We start from the raw sequence: 13,258 nt of genomic DNA, 5'->3' as shown, positions 1-13,258 counted from the left end.
CAAACACAGCTACACCAGAACATGCATGTGAATTTAACTGTTAAATTTCAGTGCTAGTGCACGGAACAAACTAATGGCAACACTGCCAGTAGGTTATACCTTAAACATACTTATTAAAACTACTTGAACTTCTACCCATAACAAGAGTTATCTATCACTATATAGCACTAAGCTTGGTTTTCATGTACCCACATCAAATACTGGTATACTTTTTGTCTGATTCATCTGAAGGTACCTCATGGTCAGACTTCACTGAGTGATTTGACCAGCGCCCTCATTTCTGCATCGCAGGCTTTGACAGCCTCCTGTGCGTTCCTCAGCTCTGACGGCAGGCCGGGTCTGACAGATACACACATCAGGACATCTCTGCTGCGGTCATAGTTTCCCACACAGCGGTGAACTTGACCACGGATGAGACGGGGCAGCTCCTGCTCCTGTGAGACAAGAGGCAGAAATGAAGATTAAGTCCAGTCAGATTGTCAGGGTGTCAGGGGCAGGTTATGTTTCCTGGTCCCAGAAAACTTTACAGGTACAATATGAAACTTTTCTGCATTAAAACGTCTAAAAACAACAAAACCTATGTTTTATATTTTAGTAAGCTGTGTACTTAATGTTATCCCAAACATTTCCAACAACATTCAAAACCAGAGAAATCTGTAATTTTAATCAAGGGCATGGTCCGTGTCATTTGGTCGCCCTTGGTCCCTTTTGTACATGCGTCAAGGTTGTTGTCTGCCAGAAGCTGTCATGAATTGACTATTTATCCAGTTTGAAGCCACATGTTTAGGATAAACATTTTAGATCTTGGTCATTTTAACTGTATGTTTTAACCGAATGGATGATTTTAGTTATCAGACATCTGGATCTGGAGTTATTAGAGAAACAATCTGAACAAACTTTAGTGGCAACTGGGCTCCAGCCCCTGCTGTGCCAAACAGCATCGGAGGAACACTGGTTTTTAACATGAAACTGCTTTATTCAGTGTTTTTACCAGTTTAAATCCCTGGATCTGTTTGTTTTGGAGAGGGAGAGACCTCTGTGGATAATTCAGTTCCCAGTAAAAACCTCCTGAACGTCTGGATCGTAAATGTTCAGAGAAAAAAGGTGAGCACACATTAGCAGGAGCTGGGCGAGCAGCCTTTCTGCGATAAGCCTGACAGCAATGGAGTAACACTGATTTTTTAAAATGTGAAACTGTTTATTCAGTGTTTGTACCAGTTTAAATCACCTGATCTGTTTGTTTTGGAGATGAAGAGACCTCTGCAGATACTTGAGCTCCTGGTAAAAACCTCCTGAACAATGAACACTGAAGGAAATCTAACCAGGAGAAATTGACTGCAATGACGGCATTGTTCCATCTTTTGTTACTGGTTTGATTGAGAGACCCCTGGCGGCAGAAAATTACATTTTGTATGTTTGAAGGGGTTGTTGAAGTAGCCTGGTTACTTATTTTGCAACTCACATTTTCATAGAAGACGCACTGAACAACCTCTCTCCCGTCTCTCATGAGGAAGTTCTTGGCTCCGTGACGACCCAGAGTGACCGCAGAGTCGAGAGTAGCTGAGGAAGAGCACAGCCTGTCACTTTGATGGTGTTTAAAAATACAGTGACCATCAGAGACAACAGCAAGTTCTAATCCACTGACCAAATATCTCAAATAAGTACGGGACTTTGTCCTTAAACTGACTCCAGTGTCTCATGCCATCAATAACTGCGGTCAGGATCCTTAGTGAGTTTTCCATGGCTGGCTTTTCTGGAAGTGTGCCCTGCTAAGCACAAATACAAATAATGCAGTAATCACAACTATACCATGAAACATTAATGGCACATTTTGAAATCTTTGTACATTATTATATATTTTCCACTTATTTTTCTACCTGAGTTTGTCGCACAGTCTGAGATTGATTTGTGCTCCTGTTTCCTTGAAACGGGGATCTCTGCGGCCCAAAGCTGTTAGTAAAGTTCCAGGAGTTGCTTTGTGGCTGTGCTGCACGAGCAGAGGGCCTGCTGGGTGGTGGGACAGGAGCGGGCGCAGGTCTCGGCTGCTGGGAATACTGTGTGGGATTGGGGGGCCTGTAAGATGACTGCTGTCCCATCTGAGAGAACCCAGTATGTGGTGTTGCCTTGTTTTGTGCACTCTCCCTGATGTGTTGGGCTTGATAGTTGCTCTGTCTGGAGTTAACACCGAGGCTGAAATCCTGTTGTCTCACTGAGCTGCTGGGCTGTCCCATCTTAGAGCTGAAAATAAATATATATATATATTTTCACATGTTGTCATCTAAAATTAAAACACCTGTCACATGTCACACCGACTTTTTAAACCTTTGATATTTAAACATTTTATTATCTTTGGTCTATGTTTTTATGCGTTGTCTGTGCTAGCCAGGTGCTCTCTCTTTGGTCATGAGCAAATTAAGTTACAGTAAAATCATGGCTCAAACTGACAACTTGTTTGCTCACTGCTGCAGCAAGACACAAAATTGTGGTGTCCATATTTCTGTAATCCTTTCCAACTGTGTCTGGATGGTAAACTTTCATTATGTTACAGTTCATTATTTGAGTACATAAACATGCGAAAACAAAACACACGCACACGCACACACACACAAAAGGCTTGTGGGTGATTTGTGATTTTTCAGCATTTTTCGTTGTTAAAGGTATACTATGTATGTGTCAGCTTTTCTATTTGATTTGTTTTGCCTGAACCTTGTTTCTCTGTGCCTCAGATCCACACTCACTGGTCACCCATTTGCCAGCCACTCCAGTCTGCCAACTTGTTTCCGGCCCAGCTCAGCCTACCTGTCTTGTTTCTCCCGAGTGCCCTGGATCAACCTAAGACACCCCTTCTTGCTTTATTGAAAATAAATCCACTTTAAACTGAACAGCTGTCTGAGTAACACTTTTGGGTCCAGTTCTCTCTACACCACACGATAATACATGCCAAAGTAATCCCCCTCAATTATAATTTAATTTTAGCTGTTAGGAACATTCCTGGGCACAGCATGCAGGTGAAGTTAGGACTTTGTAAAAAGGTAGTGTCCAGGTGCCAGACCGTACGGGGTTGGCTTTCACTTTCACTGGTGATACTGTTCACAGACGGTAACCAACAATTCCTGCTCAGTATACTTTTAATGTACTGTGACAAATGGGTCACACCACTGACCGTCATACTCATGGTCACAAAGTCAATGAAACGTACCTTGTACCTCCAGCTTTGTACGGATGTGGTACAGGTGTATAGGTTCTCATTGCAGGGGCAGGCCCAGGAGCAGGCCTGTTGCTGCCATACTGCTGGGGTGGAGTAGATTGAGGGATACCCTGCCTGTTCCACTGGTGGCTTTGTAGAGCACCAGAAACGGGACCAGAGGCCTGGTAACACCCATAGGTACCTGAAGAAAGGTAGGAAAATCTTATGGTGGCCTCCACTGTCTGTAGCTTTGTTTCTTAATCAATGGGACGACATTTTATAATGTTGTCCTGTTTTATGTTAAAAGGTCTCAATTGTGTGATTTAGCAGGAGATGGATATTTTGAGCATTTTAAAAAATGTAGTTAGATGCCCTGTAAGAGTGAAAGTGTTGAGGGTCAGATAGGGCGGCAGTAGCTCAGTCCATAGGGACTTGGGTTGGGAACCGGAGGGTCGCCTGTTCAAGTCTCCGTCCGGACCAAAAATATGGAGCGTGGACTGGTAGCTGGAGAGGTGCCAGTTCACCTCCTGGGCACTGCCGAGGTGCCCCTGAGCAAGGCACCGAACCCCCCAACCGCTCAGAGCGCCTGTCATGGGCAGCCCACTCTGACATCTCTCCACTTAGTGCATGTATAGGTCCAGTTTGTGCATGTGTGTGTTCGGACCTGTGTGTAATTGACAACAGAGTGAAAAATTGAATTTCCCCTCGGGGATTAATAAAGTATATAAAATTAAATTAAATTAAAAATTAATTAAAAAAATTAAATTAAATAGAAGAATTAAGATCACTGTCTACTTAAAGTGCCTTTATATTTTGCTTAGGGTGTGCTGCCACCTAGTGACTACAATGCACTACAATAGAAGCTTCAGGAGCCTAACTGGCTGCTTCACCTGATGTACTGAGAGATGCAGCTGAGCTGGTGCTTGCCGTGTATTCACTGTGGGAGAAGAATTCATTCTCAGAGGGAGCAGATGTCAAAGGAATTCTGTTTCTTTTCTTCTGGTTAAAGAGCGGCACAGACAGGCAGCCTGATGGGAGACAGCAGAGGAAATATATCTGAAAATATTCAAATGCTCAGTCGATTAGCCCATACAAAAAAATTCTCCTTAACAATACTACAAATTTACCAACCAGAGGTGGTAGAAGTACTCAGATACTTTACTTTAGGTAAGTAAAAGTAGTAATACTACACTGTTAAATACTTTGTTACTAGAAAGTATATAGTATAGTATAGTATAAAAGTAGTAGTGTCAAAATAGACTTAAAGTATCATAAGTAAAAGTATTCATTATGCAGAATAAGCCCACTACAGCATAAAATATATTATATAATTCATAAGTGCCGATGTGTTTATCACTTTAATGTTGCAGCTTGTGAGGGTGGAGCTCATTTTAATTACTTTATTTAGTGCTAGGTAGCTTCACCTACAATAGTCCATCATGTTTATTGTAGGTGATAATATTTTGTATAAATAATAGTAATCTGCAACGTAACTAAAGTTATCAAATAAATGTAGTGGAGTCAAAAAGATGTACTGTGGTGTTCATATAAAGTGGCACAAAATGGAAACGCTCAACTAAAGCACAGGTACCTCAAAATTGAACTTCAGTAAAATACATGGGTAAATGTACTTAGTTACTCTCCAGCACTGTTACCGACATAATACTATAAGTAGCTACTATAGATTCTTTCTTTGGGTATAGTACCGCACCACAAAAAGCAAACTGGAACCACTATTTTAGGATATTTAAATAATATTATATGGCAACTAAAAATGTATTTAAGAAGTCCTTCATCCCAAGTGCCATCAATATCCTTAACTCAACAAAGTGACTGGTAAGTTTTAAAGCTGATTTAATGTGTTAAGTGTTTTGTAATGACCTTGTATGTTTATTTTACTGACTATATGTCTGCTTTTTACTTTGTTGTCGCTTGTGTCTGGTGAGTCGAGGACAATTTTCCATCCCTGGTGTACAATAAAGATATATCCTATTCTAAAAATACACTGTAGAGCAAGCAGAGCCCCATTTTATTTTATTTTTTTAATCTAAATCACAATACACTGATCATTGAACCTGGCAAACTATTAATATAAGTTGAATAAATATGCAGGTATGAGTATCATGAAGTGAAAACAAACCTGCTGTTGGCCTGGCTGGCTGGGTTTCCTGTCTCCTCATTAAGATCAGCTCATCCAAGTAACGTTAGCGGGTGGTATTAGCTAACTTACAGAAAGACATAAACCAAATGAAATGACAAAAAAGGAAAAGACCTTAACACTGATGTCCTGGTAAGTGCTGGTCAACTAAATGGTTCTAAAATATGGGGGAAAGTGGTGGGTTAAACCAGCTTATGTTTTGGTGTTTTGCTAGTTTAGCAACAACTGTAAGATTAAGCTAAAGTAGTTAGCTAACATTAGCTAAAAAGCTGGTGTTACATTTTAGACAGCTTATCAAGCTAGCTACAGGCTACCTAGCAACCATTACAGCTATAATGTATAGCTAAAAGTTTCAACTATTTTTTCATTTACTAGTCCAGCATATTTTTTTATGAGCATTATAAATTAATTTATAACTTACTCTGGGTTTTTTGTTGTTGTTGGGGGAAAAAGAAAAACGTCCTTTAGCTAACGGTTCAGCACCTTGGAAAGCGACACGCGCCAAAAGTTACTGGTGACGTATGTTGCCTTCAAGTTCCCCACAGCAAGCTCGGAGATCATAAGGAGAGTCGGATTGCATTCAAATACTTTTGGTCGAAATAATGTTTTTTTGGTAAATGACAGCCTTTGTCTGTGGTGCCTTTTTAGAGTGATGGAAAAATATTTTAGGCACATGTTACTGATGCCTCATATTAAGCATATTCATTGTGTGCATCACCTCCATCATTTGATGACATAACTTCAATGTTAGTTTTCACACCCTCCCAACCTTTATACCACTCTGTTTGGGATGACTGAGAAAGACCAAAAATCAGGTTAGCAATTATCATATGCATATAATGTAATCACTGGGTCCTCAATAGGGGGTCTGAGACTCCAAGGAGGTCTCAATTTATTGCTTGATCATTCCCCCCCCCTTTTCAATAATTAATATAAACTAAGCACAAAAAGTAAGGAGATTTGTGTTTGGTATATTATTTCTTTGTTGTAACATTACTTCTTGGCAATATATCTTATACTGTTGGAAAGCCTGTTTATTTCCCTTTTAAATGGTGCCACATTTGTAAGTAACATGTATTTGTGGGATGAGCAGCAGAGCTGAGTATGTGGGTTACGCCCATGAAAAATTAGCCAGATCTTCTCTGCCAATACCAAACAGTTTTTTTGTGCTTGTATTTGTGGAAGGTGTTTCTTCATATTTACAGATTACACATTAACACACCGGTTGTTGATTTGTTCACACAAATAATATTGAGACAAATCTATTTCCATAGAGGTCAAGACTGCAGCCCAAGGTTGGTATGGCTTTCTGCCTGATAACCGTCATCTGCCAGGTTTAATATGCAATGCAGTTTTATACTATATATTTAGTAGGGGGTCCCTGCTCCGTCTCTGTTTCAGCTAAGGGGTCTTTGGCCTGAAAAACGTTGAGGTCCCCTGATGTAAGCAGGAAGTATTTGGCCAGCACTCAAAGTTATAAACATCCTAATAATGAAAAACCATATTCTTTAGTAAATAAGAATAGTTTTACTGATATAGGATCTTAATCTTGCTGCTTTCATTACAGTGAGGTTAGACTTTAACTGAGCAGTTGACTGGCCAGGTCTCAGATCAACATTATTTAACTTAACTGGTCACTCTTTAGACTGTTATGTGTAACTAGTGATTAACCATTCCTTCTCTTGCTCACAAGGAGCAAAAAATAACTAACCACACACAGCCAACTAGTTGTTTTACCGGAACTGTCAATAATAAGGTTAAATTATTCAGCGTGTCTTTGAAGAATGTTCGTGAAAATCTAAGGAAAATACAGTGATTTGTCCGAGGACGCTAAGTTTCACTTTGCACATAGAAATTTTTTATCAAGATCACAGTACTTGAAGCCTTACCATCCATATATGATAATGAAAGAGGCATATGAAATACCTTATATAACCAAGTGAAGTAGGCAGAATGAGATAGATAGAGAGCAGACAGGGATGTAAATATCATGAGTGCAGGCAAAGCAGTTACACTGGGACCCATGGGACGAGGGTGCCCATACAGAGAGCAGCCCCTCCAACAGCATGTTGGCCAGAGAACAGGCGCTTGTAACTCATTCTGAAATACACCTATGTTCAAAGAAGAACTCAGGTTAGATTTAGAAAGGTGGGGTCAGTAGCAATCTATTCCACAATGAAATTATGTGTTTGCTTTACATAAACTATAAAACCAAATCAACTACAAAAAATATTTAATTGTATGAGTACTTTCTTATTTTATTTATTTATTTATTTTTTCATTTACAGATTTGCGCTGATGGTTGCTGGGTAATATACTGTATATGTTGATGTTGTCCAATGTCAAGTCATAGCTAGTTTAGATGCAGAATCTTGCACTAGGGCCCATCATAACAACGTGCACTGGGGCCCATCCTAACTACCATACGCCACTGGCAGACAGTAGGGCATCTGAGACTTCCAATTTCAGCTCTTGACACAAGTGTCAGCCTTTCTTTCTCATCCCTTATAGGATCCCTCTCGCCACAGGAAAACACAATCTGCACCTAGATCCTTATCACACAACTGGAACCCTGTAAAGGAGACATTCACATGTTCTTCTCATTTGTTACAGTCGTGGTATGGCTGCAATGCTCTGCTCACACTTAGCCCTCACTTGACTTCTCATGGTGTTTCAGGAGATGAATGAAAGTAAACAGAGAGAGATGGAGACATCTTGTTGGAGAGTCAATAAGGAGAGACAAGGGCAAAGGCAACACACCTACCAGCTCTGCCCTTCGTTTTGCACAGAGCCCGAGGCTAAATCTCAGCCTCAGCACGTCTGTGTGACATCCTCTCTGAGAGTCCGTAGACCAGTCTTTGATCCTAACACACATGGAGTCTCTGTCTTGCGTTTCCTCTGTCAGTGAATCCATGGCAACAGCAGTATGAATGGTCTATTCAGGGTGGTCTCCACTAAACTGTTTGCCTCTGAGAAGCTATGCTTCAGCAAACATTTTGTATAAGTGATTAGACTTTATTCCAGGTGAGAAACAAAACAGCTGCTACCTGAATCCTCTGAATCTCTTTCATTTCTGCTCTGGAGTCCAAAACAAATTATTCAGTTACTGAGTCATGATTGCTGCAACACCACTTATGTTCTGATGTAATAAAAATATGACATCTTTACGGGTACAAATGTGTAGCACACTGTGAGTCGGTGCTGGTGAAGTCAGGGTAACAGAAACCTACATTTGGTCCCCTGAACCGCAAATCCTACGACTTTCAGTAAATGAAACCCATTTATTATTTTGCAGTACTGTATATGTCCATGGCAGCACGGTGGTGCAGTGGTTAGCATTGATCCCTTACAGCACAAGCGTTCCCGCTTCAAACCTGGATATTTATTTTATTTTAGGGCTATACCCAAAAGACATTAAGTATGCTAAAACAAATAATGATAGCTTTGTCTTCTGCACTCCAAAAAAACGGATTGCAATGTTTTGGAAGAAGACTAACAGACAAATTGGATTAGACAAATGCAAATGTTTTACTCAGAGAGTATCTGTGTTTACACCCTACCAACTCTCAGATAAAGCATGAAAGACTTAATGATTACCTGAATATGATCGTTTTGATGCTAAGTTGTTGATATTTGCCCTCTTATTTCCAACAATGAGAGCCACATGTACTGTTTCAAAGAGATGCTGTTTCTTTTCCATAGGCCTGTGCCATATTACCCTGCTAATTACTACATGCAGAATTAAAAAAGACAGAAATATGAACCTTTGCAGATCTGTCATTGATCATGTCTTTAAATACTTAACATTATTATGGGAAGTTATGGTGTTGGATTCCATCAAAAACCAAAGAAAATAAGACAAATATTTGTTATAACAGATTTGATAATGATGTTGGCAACATGTTTTATCCATGAATGTAAATTTAGCAATAAAAAATATATATTTTATTGGTTTCTTAAAGGATGTTGAGCAATATGGGAAACGATTTTCTAATTAGACTAACATTAAGTAAATCAAGACACTCAGTAAGTGTATCTTTTATATTTTTTTGTTTCGTGTGATACTGTACCCCTGGCTCTTTTGATATTGCTCTATTTGCAGCAGTGGACAAAGTGCAGATATTCTACAATAAGTGAAAGTCACTCAGTCCATAGGGACTTGGCTTGGGAACCGGAGGGTTGCCGGTTCAAATCCCTGCCCAGACCAAAATATGCAGCGTGGACTGGTAGCTGGAGAGGTGCCAGTTCACCTTCTGGGCACTGCCGATGTGCCCTTGAGCAAGGCACCAAGCCCCCCCAACCGCGCCTGTACATGGGCAGCCCCTTCACTCTGACATCTCTCCATTTAATGCATGTAAAAAGGTCCTGTTTGTGCATGTGTGTGTGTATTTAGGCCTGTGTATGTATATGACAACAGAGTGAAAAGATTGAATTTCCCCCTTGGGGATTAATAAAGTATATATATATGTATATATATATATATACTGTATATATATAAATACCCTTTTACAATTAAAAGTCCTGCATTCAAAATCTTACTTAAGTAACAATAGTAGAGTTTTAGAATCAAAATACAGGCTACTTAAAGCACCACATGTAATAGTACTTATCGTGCTATCAAGATAATGTTTATTATTTTAAAGGATTATAATTATTGATGCATTTAATGTGCTCATTACTTTAAAGCTACAGCTGATAATGGTGGAGCTCATTTAAATTGTTTATATGCTGCTGGGTGGTTTAATCTAAAACATGAACTCCTAACAGTCACAGAGTGGCAGGACAAACAACACTTGTATCCTTGTATATTGTATATATTTTTTATTATATTTTTTGTATATTGTATATTTCTGTATATTCCACCTCTTGACTAAATTTTGAATACTTATGTCAATTCTGGTACATTGAAAGCAAGTCCACCGGAGTCAAATTCCTTGTATGTACATACGTACTTGGCGAATAAAGCTGATTCTGATTCTGATTACCATTCATTTGTTGATTTATGTTTTGTATTTTTGAATATGTAAAGTAGCTGATGACTAAAGTTATCAAATAAATGTAGTGCAGTAAAAAGTACAATAGTTCCCTCTGAGATAGTGGGGTCTATAAAGCAGCAGAAAATGGAAATACAAAAGTAAACTACAAGTACCTCAAATTGTAAATACAGTACTTAAATAAATAAATGTAGTTAGTTACATTCCACCACTGTGTATTTGTAGACTATCCCCTGCATACTGAATCCGGCTATGATCTTGAACTACCTCATCTGTCTAATAGTCAGCTCTGCATAGTTTGGAGAGCATGTAACACAATCTTGTGTAATATATATTTTCCGTGATGTTCTGGAAGTTTCAGTCACCGAGCTATTTATTGTCCCTCCGGGCCGGGTAAAACGATAACCTGAACGTTGAGTACGGCTTTCCGACAACCCAAACTGGCAACCTGCATGTTGTTCAGGGGGAGGCGCTAGTCCGCAGTAGTTTCTGGAAGGAACCTCATGCTTGCACCATGGAGAAAGTGAGTGTCCTGCAACCATTTTCATCATTAAAATAATTATTATTATTAATATTAAACCTACCTATTTAAAACTACCGATGAGTTAGTTTAATTTTGAGTCTCCTCTTTTCGAGAATAATCTGGAGGTCAGCGAAGTTAGCACGCTCTTAACACTGGGACTTTACTATTTGCTAATATCAGACAGCTAGCTAGCTTGTTAGCTTAGCGTCAATCCGGTAGTAATGTGTTGTAGCTGTTTGGCTGATGTTGTCTGATTGGGCTTGAGGTTGTTACAGCCAACACAAGATATTTTAACAACGCTGCTATACTACGTAGCTAAACTGTATCAAAATAGTGCAAACTTAATGTGCGGCTGTGGCTAATTTATGATAGCACACGGCAAGGTTAGCTAATAGTTAAGCTAACGGCTATGACTTTACATTTGTCACTACTGCTTCATCACTGAATGTATCTCAGTCTGGCTTGGCTGTTTCTGTAGCCCCTGTCCATGCCTCAGTATAACAAAACAGTTTGCTAACTGCTAGCAAATGACCGGCAAGTTAGCAAATCACTGTGTCACAGCTAACATGGGTACACAATGTGAGCGCTATCATTACTGGGGGGTGACGGGCAAATGAAAGCCACAATTAAGCCAGTAAGTGAATCCCTGCGTTAAAATGTTGTGTCAGGAGACACAGCTAAACTGCGGCAGTCTGTCAGTAACACATGCTGCGGGAGTATTTTTGGAAAGGCTTCAGCGTTGTCCTAAGTACCATGCACTCACACCGGAAGATCATTCTAGATGCACACGGCGCCGCTGTCATGGCTACAGCCGCATTTTGTCGTCAACTGCCGTCCTCTTGCACACTTCTGCAACCGGGCACTTAAAGTATCATTGTATATTCCTTCATCTTGAGACAATACCACTGTGTAAAAGTAATCACAGGTACATGCACGAGCTTATAAGGCATCATAACTTGTCTGGTAACACCTCTAAACATCACCAGGACGTCTGCTAGTCCTTAAAAAGCCAATTAAATTGAATTTTTATAAATATGAGGCCTTAAAAGTCATTGAATACTATTAAATGAATTCGTGAGGTCTAAATTGCAACAAACATTATATCAAATAAAGTACAAAGTACAAATCAACCTACCACTGTGCCTAATACTGTCTTTTTACTTTATACTTTAACTTACTGTCATGGTCCTGATTGATGCCCACTACCACTGCTATTATTACTAGTCATACTTCCACTATTATACACATGACTATTATTGTCACATACATATGCTATCATATCCTCCTGAGACCCCAGCTGTTGTTTGGTATGCATTTTCCATTTCTCCAAATTATATGGGAATGTAGGACGTGAAAGTATAAAAGAAACAAAGCATTGTCTTTTGAACAGGAAGTAATTTCTGGTTGGGTGGATGTCCTCATATGGGGACAGTGGGTTTATTTTTAATAGTCACAAGCGTGTAATAAATTATTAAACTGTTTATTCCAATACCTAAACATTTGTAGTGCTTAGAGCACTTGTCTTCCATGCGGAAGGTCCGTGGTTCGAATCCTGCTGGGGTCGACGTCAGCAATTATGCGGTCCCAAGAGGTTCCCACCGCCGAATCAAACGAGGATCATATTCCTTAAGGAGTGAGCGTCTCAAGCCTGTTGTAGACGGGAGGTTCCAGATGTAAAAACGGATTAATTCCAATACCTAAACATTGTTGTGCAAAAAAACAAATTACAAACTATGCACCAACTATTTAATGTGTTGTAGCTGCATGGGTTAGAGGTCACTTCAGGTGCAACATATCTAAAAGTCTTGTGATTTGTTTGTTTTGTAACTGTAAATTTTCCCAGCTTCATACTTCGGTCTACAAATGTCCTTTTTGTCTGTAGGGACAGTCTGTCACACATGATTGGCCTGTGTGAAATGCTGGGATAGTACAATAATAACATCCCAGTGTCCTCAAACGAGTACTTCCTAATTAGCAGCATTTTAGCTTGTTACTATTACTTTAATTGATCATTTGTATGCCATAACAAACTACAGACATAAAATTTGATCAGGTTTTGTAGCTTGTCCACTTTTGTGTCGGGACTGAGCAGAAAAGTGTCCGCAAACGAGGACAACGGGTTTAAAGCTATAGTTGGTAATGTTGGAGAGCTAGCAAGATTTGAAAGCGGCACCAGAGATATTGGATGAAGGGAGATACCCAACTGTAGGCTTATCCAATGTTAAGAAAACGGTTACTCTTCCTGTCTCCTAAGTGGGCGTGGTTAGCTCTCCCTCCAATCACAGCCTGTTCTCCCTCAACCCCACCACCGTGTTGAACAGAGGCTCTGTGGATGTCTGTGTATGCGGATCGAGAAGCAGGTGGAATGAAAATACATTCTTCCTATTATTGCAGCC

The 13,258-nt window shown here is 39.7% G+C and overlaps 2 protein-coding genes across 2 annotated transcripts in view; one reads left to right on the top strand and one right to left on the bottom strand.

Annotated features, from left to right (window-relative positions):
* Positions 1–20: 20 nt before the first annotated feature.
* On the bottom strand, positions 21–13,250 carry LOC126387664 (spermatogenesis-associated protein 22). The gene is made up of 7 exons (XM_050040262.1): positions 12,355–13,250; positions 4,078–4,215; positions 3,200–3,389; positions 1,878–2,238; positions 1,646–1,766; positions 1,463–1,560; positions 21–434 (listed from the first exon to the last, which is right to left on the bottom strand). Exons 1-7 carry the CDS (start codon positions 12,389–12,391, stop codon positions 243–245), a joined length of 1,137 nt encoding a protein of 378 aa, XP_049896219.1. The 5' UTR covers positions 12,392–13,250; the 3' UTR covers positions 21–242.
* stip1 (stress-induced phosphoprotein 1) overlaps positions 10,758–13,258 on the top strand; it is a 15,602-nt gene continuing 13,101 nt past the window's right edge. Inside the window, exon 1 of the mRNA XM_050040261.1 lies at positions 10,758–10,862. Coding sequence (XP_049896218.1) covers positions 10,854–10,862 — 9 coding nt within the window. The 5' untranslated portion in view covers positions 10,758–10,853. The remainder of the gene's footprint in view (positions 10,863–13,258) is intronic.

This window comes from Epinephelus moara, chromosome 3 (genome assembly GCF_006386435.1).
Source record: "Epinephelus moara isolate mb chromosome 3, YSFRI_EMoa_1.0, whole genome shotgun sequence".
Classification (NCBI taxonomy): Eukaryota; Metazoa; Chordata; class Actinopteri; order Perciformes; family Serranidae; genus Epinephelus; species Epinephelus moara.
Note: the sequence above shows the minus strand (reverse complement) of the source record. Positions and strands in the feature narration are given on the sequence as shown.